We start from the raw sequence: 19,511 nt of genomic DNA, 5'->3' as shown, positions 1-19,511 counted from the left end.
ACAAAACTGAAATGTAACATTCTCAAAAAAAAAAAAAATTGGAGAAAATTTAAAACGAAATTCCGTGAACTCGTGAATAATCGTGGATTTGAATAATAATGAAAATTATATATCAGCGTGCGGTACATATCTCAGAGAACAAAATCACGAGGTGACAGACAATACACATGAACCAACAATGCCGAGATCTTTGACGACAAAATACATTACTGGCATTATTGAGAATGCTGTGTTACGTGCAGAGCGATGAAGATGTGGTGCTGCGCGGTCATCAGAGTGCGTTCAAAGTACCAATTTGTACACAGTCAGATTATTTTTACACAGTCCAATTTAGCCACCACGAATGATGATGATGAAAATGAAATGATGAGGACAGCACAAACACCCAAACTCCAAAGATGTGCTGAAAACTAGTTAAAGACTACAGTAAATTTTCCAAAAACATCTGTGTGGGCACAACAAAAGTTAAACGTAAGTATTGGACAAAATTGCAAATGCAAACCATGGTATTATGTAGCCTATTTATTATTGTTTATCTTCTGTAGGACTCGGTGCGGTGGCTGTAAATGCCTTTACGGTCGCTCCCATCAGCTATCGCGCCTATTGATGAATTGTTCTGGCGAAATGATGGGTACGAAACTCACTGAAACGTTGCAACAAGACGACGCCACCACTCTGCTGATAACCCGAGAATTCATCAGTGGAACACGCCGAGAAAGACTGCAATCGCATATATTTGTGCGCGTAATTCCGCACAGGCTTACAACAGCTTCATTGTGAGCACCTTATCCTCAAACTTAAAAAAAAATCGTATTACGCAATTCTAAGCAAACGAAAATGAGCTACAGGTACCACAATTAGAATTAAGTGCACGTACTCTGAAGTCCCTGGGCATCCATGGCTTCTCCAAGGAAGAAACATATTTCCAAAATGTAGGATATTGGAAGGCATTGATGAAAAGAGAGAGAGAGAGAGAGAGAGGACTATGCATTTTGAAATCAAGTCATATGAAACCATTATGTTTCAGATTTGATTTGCAGAAAGAGTAAAGACGACAGATATCGTAATAAGGTAAATACAAGAGGGAAACATGTATTGTGACTGTGGTACCTGACAGCTAGTAAGTATTTAAAAAAGCTCATAGTTCAACTATTCAAATTCTACAGATAAACACTTCTCAACAGGTTTCATTCTCGAGAACACCAACAGGCGTCTTAAGGTAATTCAAAACATTGTGTACGGCAATATTAAAAAAATGTGGCATAAAAACGTAATATCCATCATATCACTGTTTTCGAGCAGTAAAATATATTAACTTGTCAATTATGAAATGTAGCAGATCTTAATTCTAAATATATAGTTTAGGCCAAACATGGTGCTCGGAAACACTCTATGTATTTTCTTCGTGCCTCAAAAACACTGAAACTAGACTGCGTATGTAGGAGGAAGGCTAATTGTATTTGGTACAATTGACTGTGTAATACATTGTACTGCTGTACAACTGTAATTTGATAGATTTTATGCTGTTTGAAGTCACAGATTTTATTTCACCCTGTGAGTTTTCTTAAATGTATTCTTATGATACCTAATAATGGGGTCTGGAGATCAAAAGCATATATAATAGAGAAGTATTTATAATCAAATCTTGGTCCCAGACTGTAAGGATTTTGAAGAAGAGGGAAATCCGATTGATTGAAAACTTAGTAAGTCGAGACAAAATTCTGAAAAATTACTTAGATTAGATTTACTTTCATTCCAATTGATCCATAGGTCCTCCAGGATGTAGAACACGTCAGAAAAACAATACCTGACAAATATTTACAACTAAAACAAATAAGCTAATGTACCATTCCACAGGTGCAAGTGGAATGATCATCATTTTTAATGAACGCTATATGAAAGAGGCATTTTACAAATACTAATGCACTGAATTTAAAATTGAATTTTTTTATTCAGTTATAAGGTAATAAACATGTAATACAACTACTATAATACTTATTTACAATGAACACATGACTGCACTGACATTACTGCACTGAAATGGTGCAGAAGTTAGATTGTACTTACTCACACACACACACACACACACACACACACACACACACATATATATATATATATATATATATATATATATATATATATATATATATATATATACAATGAACACATTACTTCACTGAAATTGTGCAGAAGTTATAAGTCAGTTGGTTTTACTGAGGAATTCATCAATGGAGTAGAAGGAGTTGGCCACCAGTAAATCCTTTAGGCTTCTCGTAAAGTGAATTTCATTGGAAATGTGTGTTCCTGAATAATGCACACATTTTTGTACAAGACTAAGTGACTTTAAATCCTTGTGAAGATTATTCTTATTTCTAGTCTTGATCCCATGAAATAACAAAGAGATGCACAGAGAAATGAACGTGTACGAGTCACCGATTCCGTCACATTTCAAATGTTTAGCTTACGAAACTAATAAACTAAATGTAAGTGTGCCGCATAAGTATCACTCGCAACTACGCCCACATCCATTTGTTCGCAGCACATCAACAATGACCACATCCACACGAACAAGAAGTCGTTCGTGTGTCGCTGGGAGGGCTGCTCGCGGGCCGAGAAGCCGTTCAAGGCGCAGTACATGCTGGTGGTCCACATGCGCCGCCACACCGGGGAGAAGCCGCACAAGTGTACGGTGAGTGGCAGCCTCTGTGTTTGTTGCAAATATGTGAGTGATTGTAGCAGTTTTTAGAATATTCCTGGAGTCGTCACTTACGTGCAGTCCTCAAAACACACTGTTGGGGGTGACGTAGATGCTGTGAAGGCGACAGTGAGTCGGTGTTACAAATTTTTTTGTAAATACGACGATAGTCACAGATTGCAAATATCTGTTTATTCAGTTATTGGTTTTCTTCGTCTTCAGATTGGTCTAAATACAGAAATATGCATATTTTACAAAAAAAAGTATATAATATTATTCTCTCAGCTGTAACAAGCAGTTTCGTAATATGTGTGAATTGGCAAATAGCAAAATATATCTGTCTTCATAAAGTTAACAGGGAAAGCAGTTAAACTATGTTACCGTAAGTGGCATTGTCACACGGATTAAAATTGTGATAAAATAGTATCGACATGTATCATGGAATGTGGTGTCATCACTTCTGTATTGTGCTACCAGCACCAGTGTTGTTACCACAGTACGCAAGCAACTACCTGGCATTACGGGACGTGTGTTGTTACTGTTCTGTCACGATTTTAATCCGTGTGACAGTGCTTTTTAGCGACTGATACTGCCTTGATCCGTGACTTTCAGGATGTAATGTGAAAAAATTATAGTTGGGTTTTGCACGATTGATATTTTTGGAATCCGTGCCAGTTGGCCATTGTCAGTGATGTTAAAACTTATCGGTTTTCAGTTTAGATTTGATATCGTGGTTGTCAGAATCCTGCAATCCGACCCTCCATGCTGAGGCGTTCTGGGAACTTGTTCCTCTCCACCCTGTCTTTTTCTCATGCTGGCCATCTGTTGCTATTCCTCCTTCCAAGTCTCTAATGATCTTGAATTTTCACATTGTCTCAAGTTAGCCCATAAGCCCATAAGAATTTCAAGAGCCCATAAGAATTTCAAGATATGTTCTACACGAAAATGTTGGCATTTTATCTAAGGTTGGTGAGAGGTCCAGACTATAGTTCAAACTGCTCAGTGAATCATCATTTCTCATGTCACGTAGTCATGTATTGTGTCATCACTTAAGAGCTAAACTTTTACATAAACTATTGAAAAATCATACATTTTTGTTTCAAATAAACCAATAAAAATTGGCAACTTCTCAACAACCAGTGAGTAACTGACAGACACTTCCCTCCATCGATGCTTATATGAATGAATAATTCGGATAAGGTTTCCACAAGCACAATTTTAACCCATCCTGGTTTACAAGAGAGAAATAAAACTTCATAATGTTTTTCCTACATTTCCTGATGATTCATTGCTAAAAGATTTTATTTCGTACAAAGAAATGTCTTTAAAGTTATGTTAAATAGTGTTAATCTCCAAATTGTTAACATTGTGAATGGCTGACTTTGACATTTTTCAATGTTTTCTAGAAACTTCCGTTTTAAAATAGTACGTATTTTATACAAAAATGAATTTCTGTCTTCCTAGAATTGAATTTACTGAATTGACTGAAGAAAAACATATACACAAAGTTTGTGCAGAATCATAACTGTGCATAAGAAATGAGTTGATGAATTGTTGCAGAATATTAAATTACTTCAGATGATGTTAAATAATGATTAATCTGTTCTCAAATAGCAAAATTCATTTGCTTGTATTATTTGTATTGGTACAAGGGTGAATTTTTTATTTTATAAGTTCATTTAAGCTTTAGAAAAACTCATGCACATGGACTTACCATTCTACTTAGTCTTTTGAAGAGGAAACACAATTTTCCGCAGTTGATAGGCAGTATCTTGACCCCATTTTCGTAAAATGAATGTGGCTGCGACAGCAGCCAGTTGCACACGAATGCTTTGACAGCGGCATCGTTGTCAAATCTGTGTCATGTGATAGCTTGTTTTAAGGGTCCAAACAAATCAGAATCGCAGGGTGAAAAGTCCATACAGTATCAGGATGTTCTAGTACGGTCCAGAATAGTTTTTGATTTTTTGTCGATTTTGGACAACAGTGTGGCGCCAAGCATTGTCGTGAAGCATGATCGTACCCCAGACTTTTCTGACAATATGCACACTTTCTTTGCTCCAAAAGTTGGCAGTGATACACAGCATTCACTGTGTGACATTCATAGTGATAACTGATGGGAACAATTCCTTTAAAATCAAACAAGACTGTTGCAAGAACCTACTCCGTGTAGAGACCGTTTTCCGCTTTGACAGACGAAGATTTCTACTTTTTGTGCCATTCCGTGTAGCTATTTTTTTTTTTTCGATTGCAGGTCATAATTGTGCTCCCACATTTCATCGCAGCTTACAATTTGGTGCAAGAAATGTTCCCCTTCAGACTAGTGGCATGTCTTAGCATTTTGCACACCTTAAAAAAGCGAGATTTATGTTCTGCGCCGAGAAGATGAGGCATCCACCTTGCGGACACACTCAAAAATTGAAGGTTGTCAATAATCATCGCCTGAGCACTATTGTAGCTTATGCTAACCTCAGTAGCAATTTCACCGACTCTTATTTGGTGATTGTCTTCAGTAAGCTCACGAACAGCGCCAATGTCCTCCTCAGTCGTGCTGATCCTCTAGCGACGTCGGCCCACTGCATTATCAACTGTTTCTCGTCCTCGTAAAAGCAGTTTGTGCCGTGCAAACACTCGGGCCTTTCTCGGGGCACTGTCCTCGAGGTGTGCTGCAAGTCTTTTCAAAATTTCAGACTGTTGTGAGAAATTGGATTATAATGTGTTTTGGAAGAGATGACGGCACATCTTGTTCGGACATTGTGATTCCGCCTAAAGACGATGTCGTAGTTGCTGAGAACGACTGGCGGAAACAAAAGTGACGAGCAGAGATCGCGCCACTCTCAGTTTACAGAAAGGCACGTAAAACTAAAACTCGTAGTTTACATTTCATTGACCACTGTACTTTACTTCGTGTTATGATTTTTGTTTTTCCTTGTGTGTTCTACTTACCTATCACCACACTGGGTCTGGCTGTCTAGTGCCTGCGATCGCAAGTGGTTGTGGGATTGAATTACAATTGGACTGCTTTAATTTGGTCCTCACTTCTCGGTGAAGTTAGGAGTCAATAGGAATGACACGTGGTTCGAATTCGGTGTTAAACTGTTCGTCCCTGTGCCCTTTTGGATAATTGGGTTAGACTCGGAACACACGAGTTGCCGAAGTAATGTGCAACTGAAAGACTCGCACCCAACTCGGCCTTCCTCTCTCTCGTGTCGTCCGTTCGACTTGTTGTCTTATATCTATCTCTGCTCGTCTCGCCCTGTCCGCATTGCTAATCTTTCGTAGGCAGTTTCTGAGTCTGGCACCTCTGGTAAGTGGCAGGGCGCCTAGATACGGCACCTTGCCTGCCTTTCTTCTTATATCCCCCATTCTTCTTTTTTGTCCATTTTCTAAGCCTCTATTGACCTTTGGTAGACCTCGGGCTCTTCTTCCCCAGGTTTTCTGTGGTAGGCCATCTCCAATGTACAATCATGTAGATCTATCTGTTTGAGGAAAAAGGGACTGATGACCCAGTAGTTTGTTCCCTGTATCCAACCAACCAACCAACTTGCACCCAGCCATTGACCCACACAGTTCTTATTATCCATAACCATTAGTTTAGCCCCGGTTCTTTTTTTTTTTTTCAGTTTGTGGTCGTTCAAGGCATCAAACTTTTTTCAGACTGTGCTACATATAAAAGTCTTCCGGAAGGTACATCAGTGCAATAAAAATTGCAGAGTGTCGCATATGTTACTAGAAGACGTATCGGCTATTCCTGTTGGAATTTGGTGTCAGATAGTCCATTAACCAGCTGTGTCAATAAGCCACTTACATCTAGAGTTCAATAACTATCGACTTTGCCCGTCACAGCAGTGCAACAGGATACAGCCAACCGTTTTCACGGCCGGCCCGAATGGCCGAGGTCGGACACGCGCGTCCCCTAGGAATGAGGGCCGTCTGCATGCGGCGAGGCGGCGGCTGCGAAGGTCGCCACGTGCTGCCCGCTACCGCTTGCCGGTCATGCGGGGTGTATTATGCTGAGGACGCTTTTACGACTGCTGCCTGCTGTTCGTAGAATCTCACTGCTGGCACTGTGATCGCTGCTTCAGTGTCGTATACCCAGCTCATTCAAATTCTCCTCTCAGTGTGCTGATGCAACAGCATGACACGCCGCACTCTGTGTACATATGAATGACCGTTTCTCCCCGGTGTTAATGGAACATTCTGAGACAGAAATAAAATAGTCTGCCAAAGTTTGATGTAACCTCTTGATTAGCCCACACCAGTATTAGGAGGTGAATTATTAATCTTTTCTGCATATTTGCAATTATTAACAGTTTCTCAACTAAATAGCTCAACAGAGAGAGTGTGTGTGTGTGTGGGGGGGGGGGGGGGGGTGTAACTCATCACTAATTAAAAAAGAAATGAAAATAAGTAATGAAACAAAGAATAAAAATGAATGTGTTACATTGCTACTAAAATGGATTTCTCCTGCTGCCCTGCAGTTTGTAGCCGCCTCAGTATGTCTTAAAGTTTTGCCTGTACCAACTGGGAAGATAATTTATACTTACCAGTCAAATGGGCATTTCCTGCAACAAATATTACACATATATACACTGACAGTAAAAATAAGAGGGTCACATTAGTAACTCTTGCAATAGAAGTGAAATTAAATTCACAGCTGGTAAACTTTAAATATTGTTTGCTACAAGGTATAGTGTTTTTTGCATTCCTGTTATTTGCCTACATGAATGATGTACATAGGACATTAGAGGTTCTTTCAAAATTGTAAGGTTTCACGATGGCGTAAGAATATTGATAAAAGGCCCAAATACATCTGTACCAATTGCTGCCATGAAACTAAACAGGTGTACAACTGGTTCAGAGCCAGCTCCGTAAACCTTGAACTTGAAAAAGCCCATCTTATTCAATTCCAAATAAATATCATTTACAGGTCTCGCGAGCGGAGTTCAGTGAGCGTTCGATGTATGAGGTTCCACACTATAAATAGAAATAATTTCCATATGGACTATGCTTCCCTTTTTAGTGTTCAGAAGGAGTTTGATGTTCTGGAACACAACGTTTCTGACAAGTTTGACAAGTTGTCAGGTGACATAAGATCAAAAATTGAAAATTCTCAAATATTTGAACATGAAGTAAAATGATACCTCATGAGCCATTCCTGCAATTTGTGAGAGCACCTCATTCGGGAATGAACATTTTGAATAACTAACTTTTGTATTATGCATTCTGAGTTTGCCATACAACTGACACCAGTCTGTGTAAAATTAAAATGATTTCCTTAAAGTATCACATAAAAATAACTGAGTACTGTAGCTGTTTTTGAATGGATTAGCACCAGTGATAATTTGTTGTTTGTATACTGTAGAAAAGTAGCTGGGAGTGCTAGCTTCTGGCTGTTAATGTAGATCTTCAAACAGTGTAAAGACCAGCATGGAATAACAACCGTACTACGGAGACGATAAATTGCTACTCACCGTGTAGAGGAGATGTTGAGCCGCAGACTGGCACAGTGAAAAGAGTGCTATACATTTAAGGTTTTTGCCCGAAAGGCCTTCTTCTGAAATAAAAAAAAAACAACCGTTCAACCCTCGTACACGCGACCACAGTCGCCGGACGCTGAGATCGAGCAATCTTTTTGTTGTGCCTCCCTACGACTGACGTCTCCTCCGTATTGTGTGCATCAGTCTGTTTTTTCATAATATAGAACTTCACTCGTTCCATGTTCCTGGGGACTCTGTATCGTGTTCGGATTTACAGAACTTGATGTGTGAATGAGTAATGTATTATGTAATATGACTAGCCATCTGCTTAGTGTGTGGCTCAAAGCAAAATAGTTCCGTAAGGCTTTCATTCGTATAAAACATTGAATATTGTAATTACGATTACTTGTCCAGTTATCGAGTGACTCGGCAGAATATCGAGTCGTCACAACTTATTGTAGGTGAACGTAGTACCCTGTCACTAGCTGCTTGTGTATTTATGTAAACAAAAGTTGCAATGACATATGCTACTGTGCAACAGACACAACATTTTTCTGATCACACTGTGTTTCTACACTACTTGTTCACTTAGACTGACACATTTACTTATTGTGATCATTGTCACTAGCATACCACAGCACACATTTCCTTCTCAAGTGATATGTGGAATATGCTTCCAGTAATGTACTGAAATTCATTCCAGCCATTGTATGTCATAAACAGTCGAACATCTGATACGGATATTGTATTGTTTGAATGCAGCTGCAACCTGCAGCGTATAAAATGCTCTTCTTAAATTGTTTCCGACTGTAGTTCATTTTTAATTTTCCCATTCATCGTGCTAGAGTGTTTCCAGTTTCAAAGATGATAAATATGTAATTTTTCTGTGCCTAAGTAATTTACTCGTTTCATGAAAACTTGAACATGACTGTCCCAGCTCAACTCCACCATTTGTAAAGCTCGTTCTCAACTACTGAATTTAGTCTGGTTTCAACTGTAGTTACAGTTTACTCCAAAATACCGAGCTCGGTGCAATATGTTTAAAATTGTTCGAGAGCAGTAAACACAACATAAATTTTATGTACTATTTTGGATGAGTACTCTCAACATTATTGATACTAGTCATTCAATTAGGTGCCTGGATTTTTTAGAATTAACTTCAACATCCAATTTTAATACTATTACCATTTATTCACATTTTCATTAGAAACTGTATTGTTGCATTCTAGCAAATCTTTCCACTCTTAATTGCTCAGCCACACCATACGCCTTACACCAAAGAAATTACACCGAAGGCACAACTGCGATCTCAGTATGAACAAAGTAGTTCATTCCTATGTAGTGTGTTGTTTCTAGAACAGTGTATTGTGTTGTCTATCAATCAGTGAGGGCGTAAAACTGGCAAGTTTCATTACAAATGGGACGCTTTTGTGCAGTTCGAAGGTTGCATCAAGGCGTACTCGCGGTTGGAGAACCTCAAGACGCACTTACGCTCACACACGGGGGAGAAGCCGTACACGTGTGAGTACCCCGGCTGCAGCAAGGCCTTCAGCAATGCCTCGGACCGCGCGAAGCACCAGAACCGCACACACTCCACCGAGGTAAGCAGTGCTGCGTGCTGCGTGCTGGGTCTGCTTTCTAGCTCATTTGATGTGGCTCACGAGTAACTCTGAATTATGTCTTTGTGTTTTTCCAAACATTAGCTAGTTTGATTGATACAAATTTCTCTTCCTAGAGTAACGAATCCATTCTCAAATGATTTTATCAGGGAATAGAGGTAATCGTTTTATCTGCCAGTGTCAAAGTTCCCAGTAGTTTTGATAACTAATCGCATCAGAAACAGTGTATTTTGGAAAAATCTTTATTGCACATAATTGTTTAAAGTTAAAATTTTTGCAGTACGCAGATACAGATATACAATCCACCAAAAATAGCCCTTTAGCTTTGCAAACTTGTAAATTGACACAGTGTCCACTCGCTTCACTTCTGACAGCCGATCGCCGAACAGAATACGTAACATTATGCCAATGTATTTCTCGTGGCACGACAGAACACTTGGAGGATGTTTACACTGATATTTCCTCTGTAATATTTTTACTATTTTGTCGAACAAAGTGTACGGTGAAAACTCGATCGGTAGTGTGTACTAGGACAGTGTCGGCTGAGAAAACCGAGTGGGGAAGGTGGCCTGTTTTGCACGTTTGTGAAGCTGAGCTAAAATGCTGTATTTGTATTTATTAGTAAATCCCCGAGTATTTGAAAAATTGAACACTCGCATAGAAAACAGCTTCAGACTTCTGATTACTTTAGAAATGAGTTAATGTTTTAAATACTCGACTGTAATGACGTAGGTGACAAAAAGTTTAGGGAAGTGTCGAAATCGTGCGTAAAGCGTTTTGGAAGTTGCCCAGTGCTCACATTATGAAATACTGAACGAATATAGTCTGGGTAATCGGCACTCCATTTTATCAAAAACTAGTTTCTCACACTTCTCAGTGTCTATGACGCCATATCTCCTGAAGTACTTGTCATACAATTTTGCAGGTATATTCTATGGTGTATGTGGATACTGTCTGCAAACTATGTTGCAAATGCAGTTGGTAATAAAGAAAATATAAATTAAAATGTCATGCCTGCTGTTGAAGATGTATTACATGAACAGCAAAAACTATAAACTTCATTCCTTTCACCACTGTTTTAGATATGGCAGTGAGGAAAAAGTTTCATAACAGTTTGGCATTATATGTAAAATTTGTTGTAAGTTGTAAGTGCTTTCACTCTTAATCAGTGGATGAATATACACTCCTGGAAATTGAAATAAGAACACCGTGAATTCATTGTCCCAGGAAGGGGAAACTTTATTGACACATTCCTGGGGTCAGATACATCACATGATCACACTGACAGAACCACAGGCACATAGACACAGGCAACAGAGCATGCACAATGTCGGCACTAGTACAGCGTATATCCACCTTTCGCAGCAATGCAGGCTGCTATTCTCCCGTGGAGACGATCGTAGAGATGCTGGATGTAGTCCTGTGGAACGGCTTGCCATGCCATTTCCACCTGGCGCCTCAGTTGAACCAGCGTTCGTGCTGGACGTGCAGACAGCGTGAGACGACGCTTCATCCAGTCCCAAACATGCTCAATGGGGGACAGATCCGGAGATCTTGCTGGCCAGGGTAGTTGACTTACACCTTCTAGAACACGTTGGGTGGCACGGGATACATGCGGACGTGCATTGTCCTGTTGGAACAGCAAGTTCCCTTGCCGGTCTAGGAATGGTAGAACGATGGGTTCGATGACGGTTTGGATGTACCGTGCACTATTCAGTGTCCCCTCGACAATCACCAGAGCTGTACGGCCAGTGTAGGAGATCGCTCCCCACACCATGATGCCGGGTGTTGGTCCTGTGTGCCTCGGTCGTATGCAGTCCTCATTCTGGCGCTCACCTGCACGGCGCCAAACACGCATACGACCATCATTGGCACCAAGACAGAAATGACTCTCATCGCTGGAGACGACACGTCTCCATTCGTCCCTCCATTCACGCCCTAATTTGCTGGGAAGTGGCGGTGCGGTCCCCTACGCCACTGCGTAGGATCCTATGGTCTTGGCGTGCATCCGTGCGTCGCTGCGGTCCGGGCCCAGGTCGACGGGCACGTGCACCTTCCACTGGCGACAACATCGATGTACTGTGGAGACCTCACGCCCCACGTGTTGAGCAATTCGGCGGTACGTCCACCCGGCCTCCCGCATGCCCACTATACGCCCTCGCTCAAAGTCCGTCAACTGCACATACGGTTCACGTCCACGCTGTCGCGGCATGCTACCAGTGTTAAAGACTGCGATGGAGCTCCGTATGCCACGGCAAACTGGCTGACACTGACAGCGGCGGTGCACAAATGCTGCGCAGCTAGCGCCATTCGACGGCCAACACCGCGGTTCCTGGTGTGTCCGCTGTGCCGTGCGTGTGATCATTGCTTGTACAGCCCTCTCGCAGTGTCCGGAGCAAGTATGGTGGGTCAGACACACCGGTGTCAATGTGTTCTTTTTTCCATTTCCAGGAGTGTAGTTCAAATATTTGCATGCTGTCAGCCATGCTGCCTCAAGACAAACACACAGCTTCCAGTTGTAATACCTGGAAAAGAATAAATTAAAGATGACCTGTTGAGTTGCAGACAGGCACAATGAAATGGCTGTTACATATTAAAGCTTTTGGCCAAAGCCTTATTCAGCAAAGAAAACACACACACATTCACACAAGCAAGCGTATTCCGTGCACGTGTGACCGCTACCACCAGGATTCCTTACTTTAAAGCAGTGAATGCACTCACAGAAAACATTTCTTTTATGATGTTGTGGCTTCAGTTAACCATTTTCCCCACCTTTTTCATGTAAACATTAATTGAAAGTTTCCATTAAGAAGTTAGTTTGGCCAATACATAGCACAGCCTTGTGTTTAAATGTTCAATAACGCTTTCAAACAAAAGGTGTTAAAGTTTTACGTAATTCCAAATATATCATCTCGTGTAAACAAGTCTAATTAGCACTCATTTTCTTTTCATGCATTAAGGGGCATGACAGGTGGTAAGTACTGCTTGCTCTCACTAATTAATACCATTATTATCTCTTGTGTTTTGGACATAGTAGGAAGTAAAGAAAAAATTGTATTCTCTCTCTCTCTCTCTCTCTCTCTCTCTCTCTCTCTCTCTCTCTCTCTCTCTCTCTCTTCTATCTATCCCCCCCCCCCCTCTGCATTTATAATGAGTCTTTATTTGTGAAGTATTGTGACTAAATTAAGTCAACATTCTATAGTATAATTTTAATTTACTCCATATCCAAGCAAAATTATGTGTTTTTTCTCTGTGGTGTCCATGTAAAGAACAATTAATAAATTTAAAAAAAAATTGCACAATTTTTGTAACTTCATAACCCCATTGTGTGGAGAGACAAAAACACTGTTGTCTTAAGATTCTAGTCGCGAATTCAAACATAATCGAGTGAGATGCTTAAAATTGAGTTTTTCCAGGGCCTCATAACATTAGCTACAAATAGTTAGGTCTCAGTTAAATGTTCCTTTTCACTTCATCTTAAAATGCTTGACCCACTTATTGGCAGTAGCATTAAGAAGTACATGTTTCTTTTTGGCACCTGTTCTTTAGTAATTTCTTTTGTAAACTACAAGTAGTCATTTTTTTGTACTGGTAGTGATAAATATTAGGTGTTTAGTGGTCATTCCGAAATGCTACCATAGAAAACTGAGTACCCAAAATATATCTAGGAAAGACCTGAGCAGAGTTCTGCAATGAATATGTAAATAAAAAAGATCATTTATGTGTTTTAATGTAATTACCCGTTGTTTTATCCTCTAATTACTGAATTCTAAAATATTGTGAAAAATTTAATGTGGCATGTGGTTTTGTTGGCAAAACGTCCCAATACATAGCAATTGGAAGGATATTGTCACAATAATAATTAAAATATATACTTAACTTGCTTGATGAATAAATGAGTCCACGGTTCTTTATTGAGAGAAATTATTTGACTCATTATTTACAAAGTCTTTACATTTATTTTTTTCACGTTTGTCAAGTCAATGATGTTTAGTTCTTTGTGATTACAATTTCATAAACAAATAATTTAACTACAAAATCCACATTAAAATTCGCTTGAGACTTCAACTAATATAATTACAATGTTGAATTATTGTCTCTCTCTCTCTCTCTCTCTCTCTCTCTCTCTCTCTCTCTCTCTCTCTCTCCTCAATTTAACATTTTTTCTTCCTTACATAATTTTGCATTCTTGGTGATTTTTGTTTTACAGTCTAATGCATATTTCTGTGGCTTGGATAGCATTTCTGAACTTAAAAAACTCACATCAAATCATACTATTTATTCAAAACTACAAAATACTGTCACAGAAAAGGCGGAGGATTGAAATTAGACAGTTTTTGGGCCTTAGCACTAAAGAAAGCGAATAATAAAACATTTCACCACTGCAACCCCCCTAACACAGATCGGTACGGCTCTGCGGGTTTAGGTAACGGTCTGGTGACATAAACACATAAAAACAGTTTGACTTGCTGAGGTTAAGTTTGAAACTAATGACATCTCCATCATTAGGAGATGAATTTTATGCACAGAAATATGCCTCCGGCAGTGACCTAATTTCCATAAAACCGAACCACCGAGGACAGTAATTAGTATGTTCACCTTTTCAGTTAACACGACTTTCTTAAAACTGACTTATGTAATTTGTGATACTTTCCTATAAATGACATTAACAAAGTGCTGCTTTGCATTTGATTATTATTGATTAAACATTATTAGTCTCTCAACTGAACTGTGTGTATAATGAACCACGATCACCAAAAAATAATCAAAATTGCAAAAGACCACATGCAAAACTAAAAAGACAGTGTAGAAATTAAAAGGAAAATTACAACTATGAAATATGCAGGTGAATTGTGCTCTGTAGATCTTGTGTGTATTGTATTCTGTATTTGTTGTAGTTATCTTATTCTCCAATAGTGCACAATTTGCCATTACATTATAGTGCACTTTAAAATGTCATCTTTGTAGTTCATTTGCCAATGAAAATAAGTTATTTGTGTAGGCTGTAGTGCACTTTTTCCAGTAAAATGTACCGAGTGGAACTCCTGACAACAGAACTCCCTCACGACTTTGCAGAAGCCGTACGTGTGCAAAGCCCCAGGTTGTTCCAAGAGGTACACCGACCCCAGCTCGCTGCGCAAGCACGTAAAGACGGTGCACGGCGCCGAGTTCTACGCCAACAAAAAGCACAAGGGCTCGGATGGGGGCGGCAGTGCCGACGACGGGGGCGGACTGGGAGGCGCGGACTTGGCAGGCGGCAGTCCTCGCAGCGAGGGGATGCTCAGCAGCGGCAAGACGCCCAGCCTGTCCAGCCCGAGCGTCAAGTCCGAGGTGAGTGCGAGGGGCAGTGTACGGTGTGCGGCACTCTTTGAACCTGCTCATCGTCCAGATGGAGGAGTAAGCTTTCTGATGTCTATTAGGAGGCGAGTTCACCTATGGGCCAACACGGCAGCCCACCGAGTGTGACACGGCACGCGATCTGCGGGGGCGGGGAAGGCGGCGGCGGGGTCCAGGATGACGCCCTCGCAGCGGACTCCGGCCACGCTCTGCTCACCGCCGCCGAGGAGTGGGCGGAGGAGGCTGTCGATGAAATCGATGTGAGTCGAGTTCTTCACTTAATAACTGTCCTTACTTTTCGTCTGAAGAATTGTGATGGAAGGAAGTTATTTTTGGTTACCATTATTCACAAGTACCTCCTGTAATTTTCTTTATGTAGTCTATTACATTACCTTCAGAATAAATAAGAGAGAGAGATAATGCATTGTTCCTGAATTTATTAAAATTGTTGTTTTCTTATCTTGTGCCAACTGTCAAATACTACTGGTTCTCATTGTTGGCACTGTTTTTTTAACGGGATGAATCTGCTAGGAAAAATATGATCCTGTGAAATGTCTCAGCCTTAGTGTTTATATCTTGCACATTTTAATCAACATTTTCACTGCATCTCATTTCAAAATACATAAAAGTGACCTGTTTAAATTCACAACTTCCAACATGCTCAACGTAATAATGCAATTTTTGCCAAAATTTACACCAAGGAAGTCACAATGCAAATATTCCAGTACTTCCAAGAATTAATATTTTTTAACAAAGACATATGTGTTTTGTTTACCATGCAGTATAATAATAATAATTTCTATTGAGTATTCAGCAATAATATAAATATGGCTTTCGGAACAGATAAATGTAAGAAAAGTAGCATAGTCAAGGGAAAACACACTAAACAAGAAGATTACTTATTGGATAACCACAGCGACTGCATTGAAGCGATGGAAAAAAAACAGATGCCTATAAATATCTAGGGTACAGGCAAAAAATAGGAATAGATAATACGAATATTAAAGAAGAACTAAAAGAAAAATATAGACAAAGACTAACAAAAATAGCGAAAACAGAATTGACAGCAAGAAGCAAGACAGAAGGTATAAATACTTATGCTATACCAATATTGACCTACTCATTTGGAGCTAGAAGCACTCAATACACTTACATGATCACAATGCCACAAATATAGAATACATCACATACATTTGGCAACAGAAAGATTCACATTAAGCAGAAAGGAAGGTGAAGGGGATTTATCGAAATAAAAAAACTACATTATGAACAGGTAGACAATTTAAGAAACTTCTTTACAGAACGAGCAGAAACTAGCAAAATAGACAAAGCAATCACTCATATAAATACATCGGCTACACCATTGCAATTTCATAACCACTTCTACAACCCTTTAGATCACATAACGTCAACAGATACAAAGAAAGTAAATTGGAAAAAGAAAACACTACTTGCCAAGCACTCGTATCATCTAACACAACCACACATCGATCAAGACGCATCCAACACACGGCTAAGAAAAGGCAGTATATACAGTGAGATGGAAGGATTCATGATTGCAATACAGGATCAAACAATAAATACCAGATATTACAGCAAGCATATTGTTAAAGATCCCAGTACCACAACAGATAAATGCAGACTTTGCAAAGAACAAATAGAAACAGTAGATCACATCACAAATGGATGTACAATACTAGCAAATACAGAATACACCAGAAGACATGACAATGTAGCAAAAATAATACATCAACAACTTGCCATACAACATAAACTAATAAAACAACACGTTCCCACATACAAGTATGTACCAGAAAATGTACTGGAGAATGGTGAATGCAAATTATACTGGAACAGAACGATTATAACAGATAAAACAACACCACGCAACAAACCTGACATCATGCTCACTAATAAAAAGAAGAAATTAACACAACTAACCGAAATATCCATACCCGATACAACAAATATGCAGAAGAAAACAGGAGAAAAAATTGAAAAATACATCCAACTGACTGAGGAAGTGAAGGAAATGTGGCATCAGGATGAAGTTGACATTATACCAATTATACTATCAACTACAGGAGTCACACCGCACAATTTCCACCAGTACATCAACGCAATACAGCTACATCCAAACGTATATACACAACTACAGAAATCTGTAATTATTGAGACATGTTCAATTACCCAAAAGTTCCTAAATGCAATGTAACATATACCGTACAGTTAAAAGGAAGTCGCCCTTGATCAAGGTCCGCGTCACTTTCCATTTTTAACCAGACATAACGTCTGAGAAACGAAACAAATAATAATAGTGCTCCCTGCCGCCGTTGGATAAGCAGCTGCAGCAGCAAGTCGTATAACCCTAGCTTACTTATTTGTTACATAGTTTAATTAATTTCTTTGCGTGTTTTTGGGTACTTGCATTGCTTAATTCATATATTTCGGCGTATTATAGTATTTGAGGGTTGTAGCATCGCGCCTTAGTACCTGAATAGTGCAAATTCGCGTAGTCGTCTGTCTTCTGTTTTTGTTGTGAACGGCCAGAGTCGGTTGGCCAGTCAGTGTGCTCCCTGCCGCCGTTGGATAAGCAGCTGCAGCAGCAAGCCGTATAACCCTAGCTTCTTATTTGTTACATAGTTTAATTTCTTTGCGTGTTTTTGGGTACTTGCATTGTTTAATTCGTATATTTCGGGCGTATTATAGTATTTGAGGGTTGTAGCATCGCGCCTTAGTACCTGAATAGTGCAAATTCGCGTAGTCGTCTGTCTTCTGTTTTTGTTTTGAACAGCCAGTGTCGGTTGGTCACAGTCATTGTGCTCCCTGCCGCCGTTGGATAAACAGCTGCAGCAGCAAGTCGTATAACCCTAGCTTACTTATTTGTTACATAGTTTAATTAATTTCTTTGCGTGTTTTTGGGTACTTGCATTGTTTAATTCATATATTTCGGGCGTATTATAGTATTTGACAGTTGTAGCATCGCGCTTTAGTGTTTACTTCGTAGATTCTTATTTAAATTGCGTGTGAGTTTCGTATAGGAGGTGCAGTTTCGAGTTTTAGTTACTGTAATCGTAAATTCAGCAGATTGTAGCGCAGTCGTTAGGCATTTGTACAGGTTAGCTGATACATTCTTTGCGTGTTCCGCTTGCGTTATCTAGGCACCGACTCGTGTTTCAGTAACTGTTGTTAAACATCGATTAGAATGGACAGGGACTGCGATTGCTGTGTTCGGATGAGGGCTGACTTGGCATCCCTTCGCTCACAGCTGCAATCGGCGCTGACTTCGGTCGCGCAGCTTGAGGCTGTTGCCAATGGGCACCACTGTGGGGAGCCGGACTCGGGTATCACGGGGATGTCAACCTCATCCCGTCTGTCCCCAGATCGGTCTGCCGCTGTGGTTGCCCCGGTTGCTGCCCGCAGTGGAGCTGAGCCCTCGCCTGTGGTTGATTGGGAGGTCGTTCCAAGGCGTGGCAGGCAGCGAAAGGCGTCCCCGGAAGCTGACCAGAAAGCCTCCCCGGTGCGTCTGACAAACCGGTTTCAGGCACTGTCTCTGGCTGAGCCAGATGCAGCTGCCTGCCCTGTTTCAGAGGATCATTCTCAGCCTTCAAGGTCCGGGCAATCGCAGAGGTTGGGCTTACTGGTAGTTGGGAGCTCCAATGTTAGGCGCGTAATGGGGCCCCTTAGGGATATGGCGGCTAAGGAGGGGAAGAAATACAGTGTGCACTCCGTGTGCATTCCGGGAGGAGTCATTCCTGATGTCGAAAGGGTCCTTCCGGATGCCATGAAGAGCACAGGGTGCAGCCAGCTGCAGGTGGTGGCACATGTCGGCACTAATGACGTGTGTCGCTTTGGATCTGAGGAAATTCTCTCTGGATTCCAGCGGCTATCTGATTTGGTGAAGGCTGCCGGTCTTGCTTATGAGATGAAGGCAGAGCTCACCATCTGCAGCATCGTTGACAGAACCGACTGCGGACCTTTGGTGCAGAGCCGGGTGGAGGGTCTGAATCAGAGGCTCAGACGGTTTTGCGACCGTATTGGCTGCAGATTCCTTGACTTGCGCCATAGGGTGGTGGGGTTTCGGGTTCCGCTGAATAGGTCAGGAGTTCACTACACTCAGCTGGCGGCTACACGGGTAGCGGAGGCTGTGTGGCGTGGACTGGGCGGTTTTTTAGGTTAGAAGGCCTCGGAAAAGTGCGGGATGGGCTGCAATGTCAAAGGGTGCTTGGCAATTACAGGACGTGCTTGGATCAAGGAACAGTCGGAATTATAGTTGTAAACTGTTGTAGTTGCGCTGGAAAAGTCCCTGAGCTTCAAGCGCTAATAGAAAGCACAGAAGCGGATATCGTTATAGGTACAGAAAGCTGGCTAAAGCCT

The 19,511-nt window shown here is 40.7% G+C and overlaps 1 protein-coding gene across 3 annotated transcripts in view; it reads left to right on the top strand.

Moving 5' to 3' along the window:
• Nucleotides 1-19,511, top strand: part of LOC126293373 (transcriptional activator cubitus interruptus) — a 1,766,542-nt gene that overhangs the window by 1,710,598 nt on the left and 36,433 nt on the right. For all 3 annotated transcript variants that reach the window (XM_049986575.1, XM_049986574.1, XM_049986573.1), the window contains 4 exons: nucleotides 2,543-2,692; nucleotides 9,615-9,779; nucleotides 14,874-15,128; nucleotides 15,218-15,394. In XM_049986575.1, the coding sequence (XP_049842532.1) occupies nucleotides 2,543-2,692; nucleotides 9,615-9,779; nucleotides 14,874-15,128; nucleotides 15,218-15,394 (747 nt within the window). The remainder of the gene's footprint in view (nucleotides 1-2,542; nucleotides 2,693-9,614; nucleotides 9,780-14,873; nucleotides 15,129-15,217; nucleotides 15,395-19,511) is intronic.

The sequence above is a fragment of the Schistocerca gregaria genome, chromosome 10 (assembly GCF_023897955.1).
Source record: "Schistocerca gregaria isolate iqSchGreg1 chromosome 10, iqSchGreg1.2, whole genome shotgun sequence".
In the NCBI taxonomy this organism is placed as follows: Eukaryota; Metazoa; Arthropoda; class Insecta; order Orthoptera; family Acrididae; genus Schistocerca; species Schistocerca gregaria.
The sequence above is the reverse complement of the archived record's forward strand: the minus strand, read 5'-3'. Positions and strand labels throughout refer to the sequence as shown.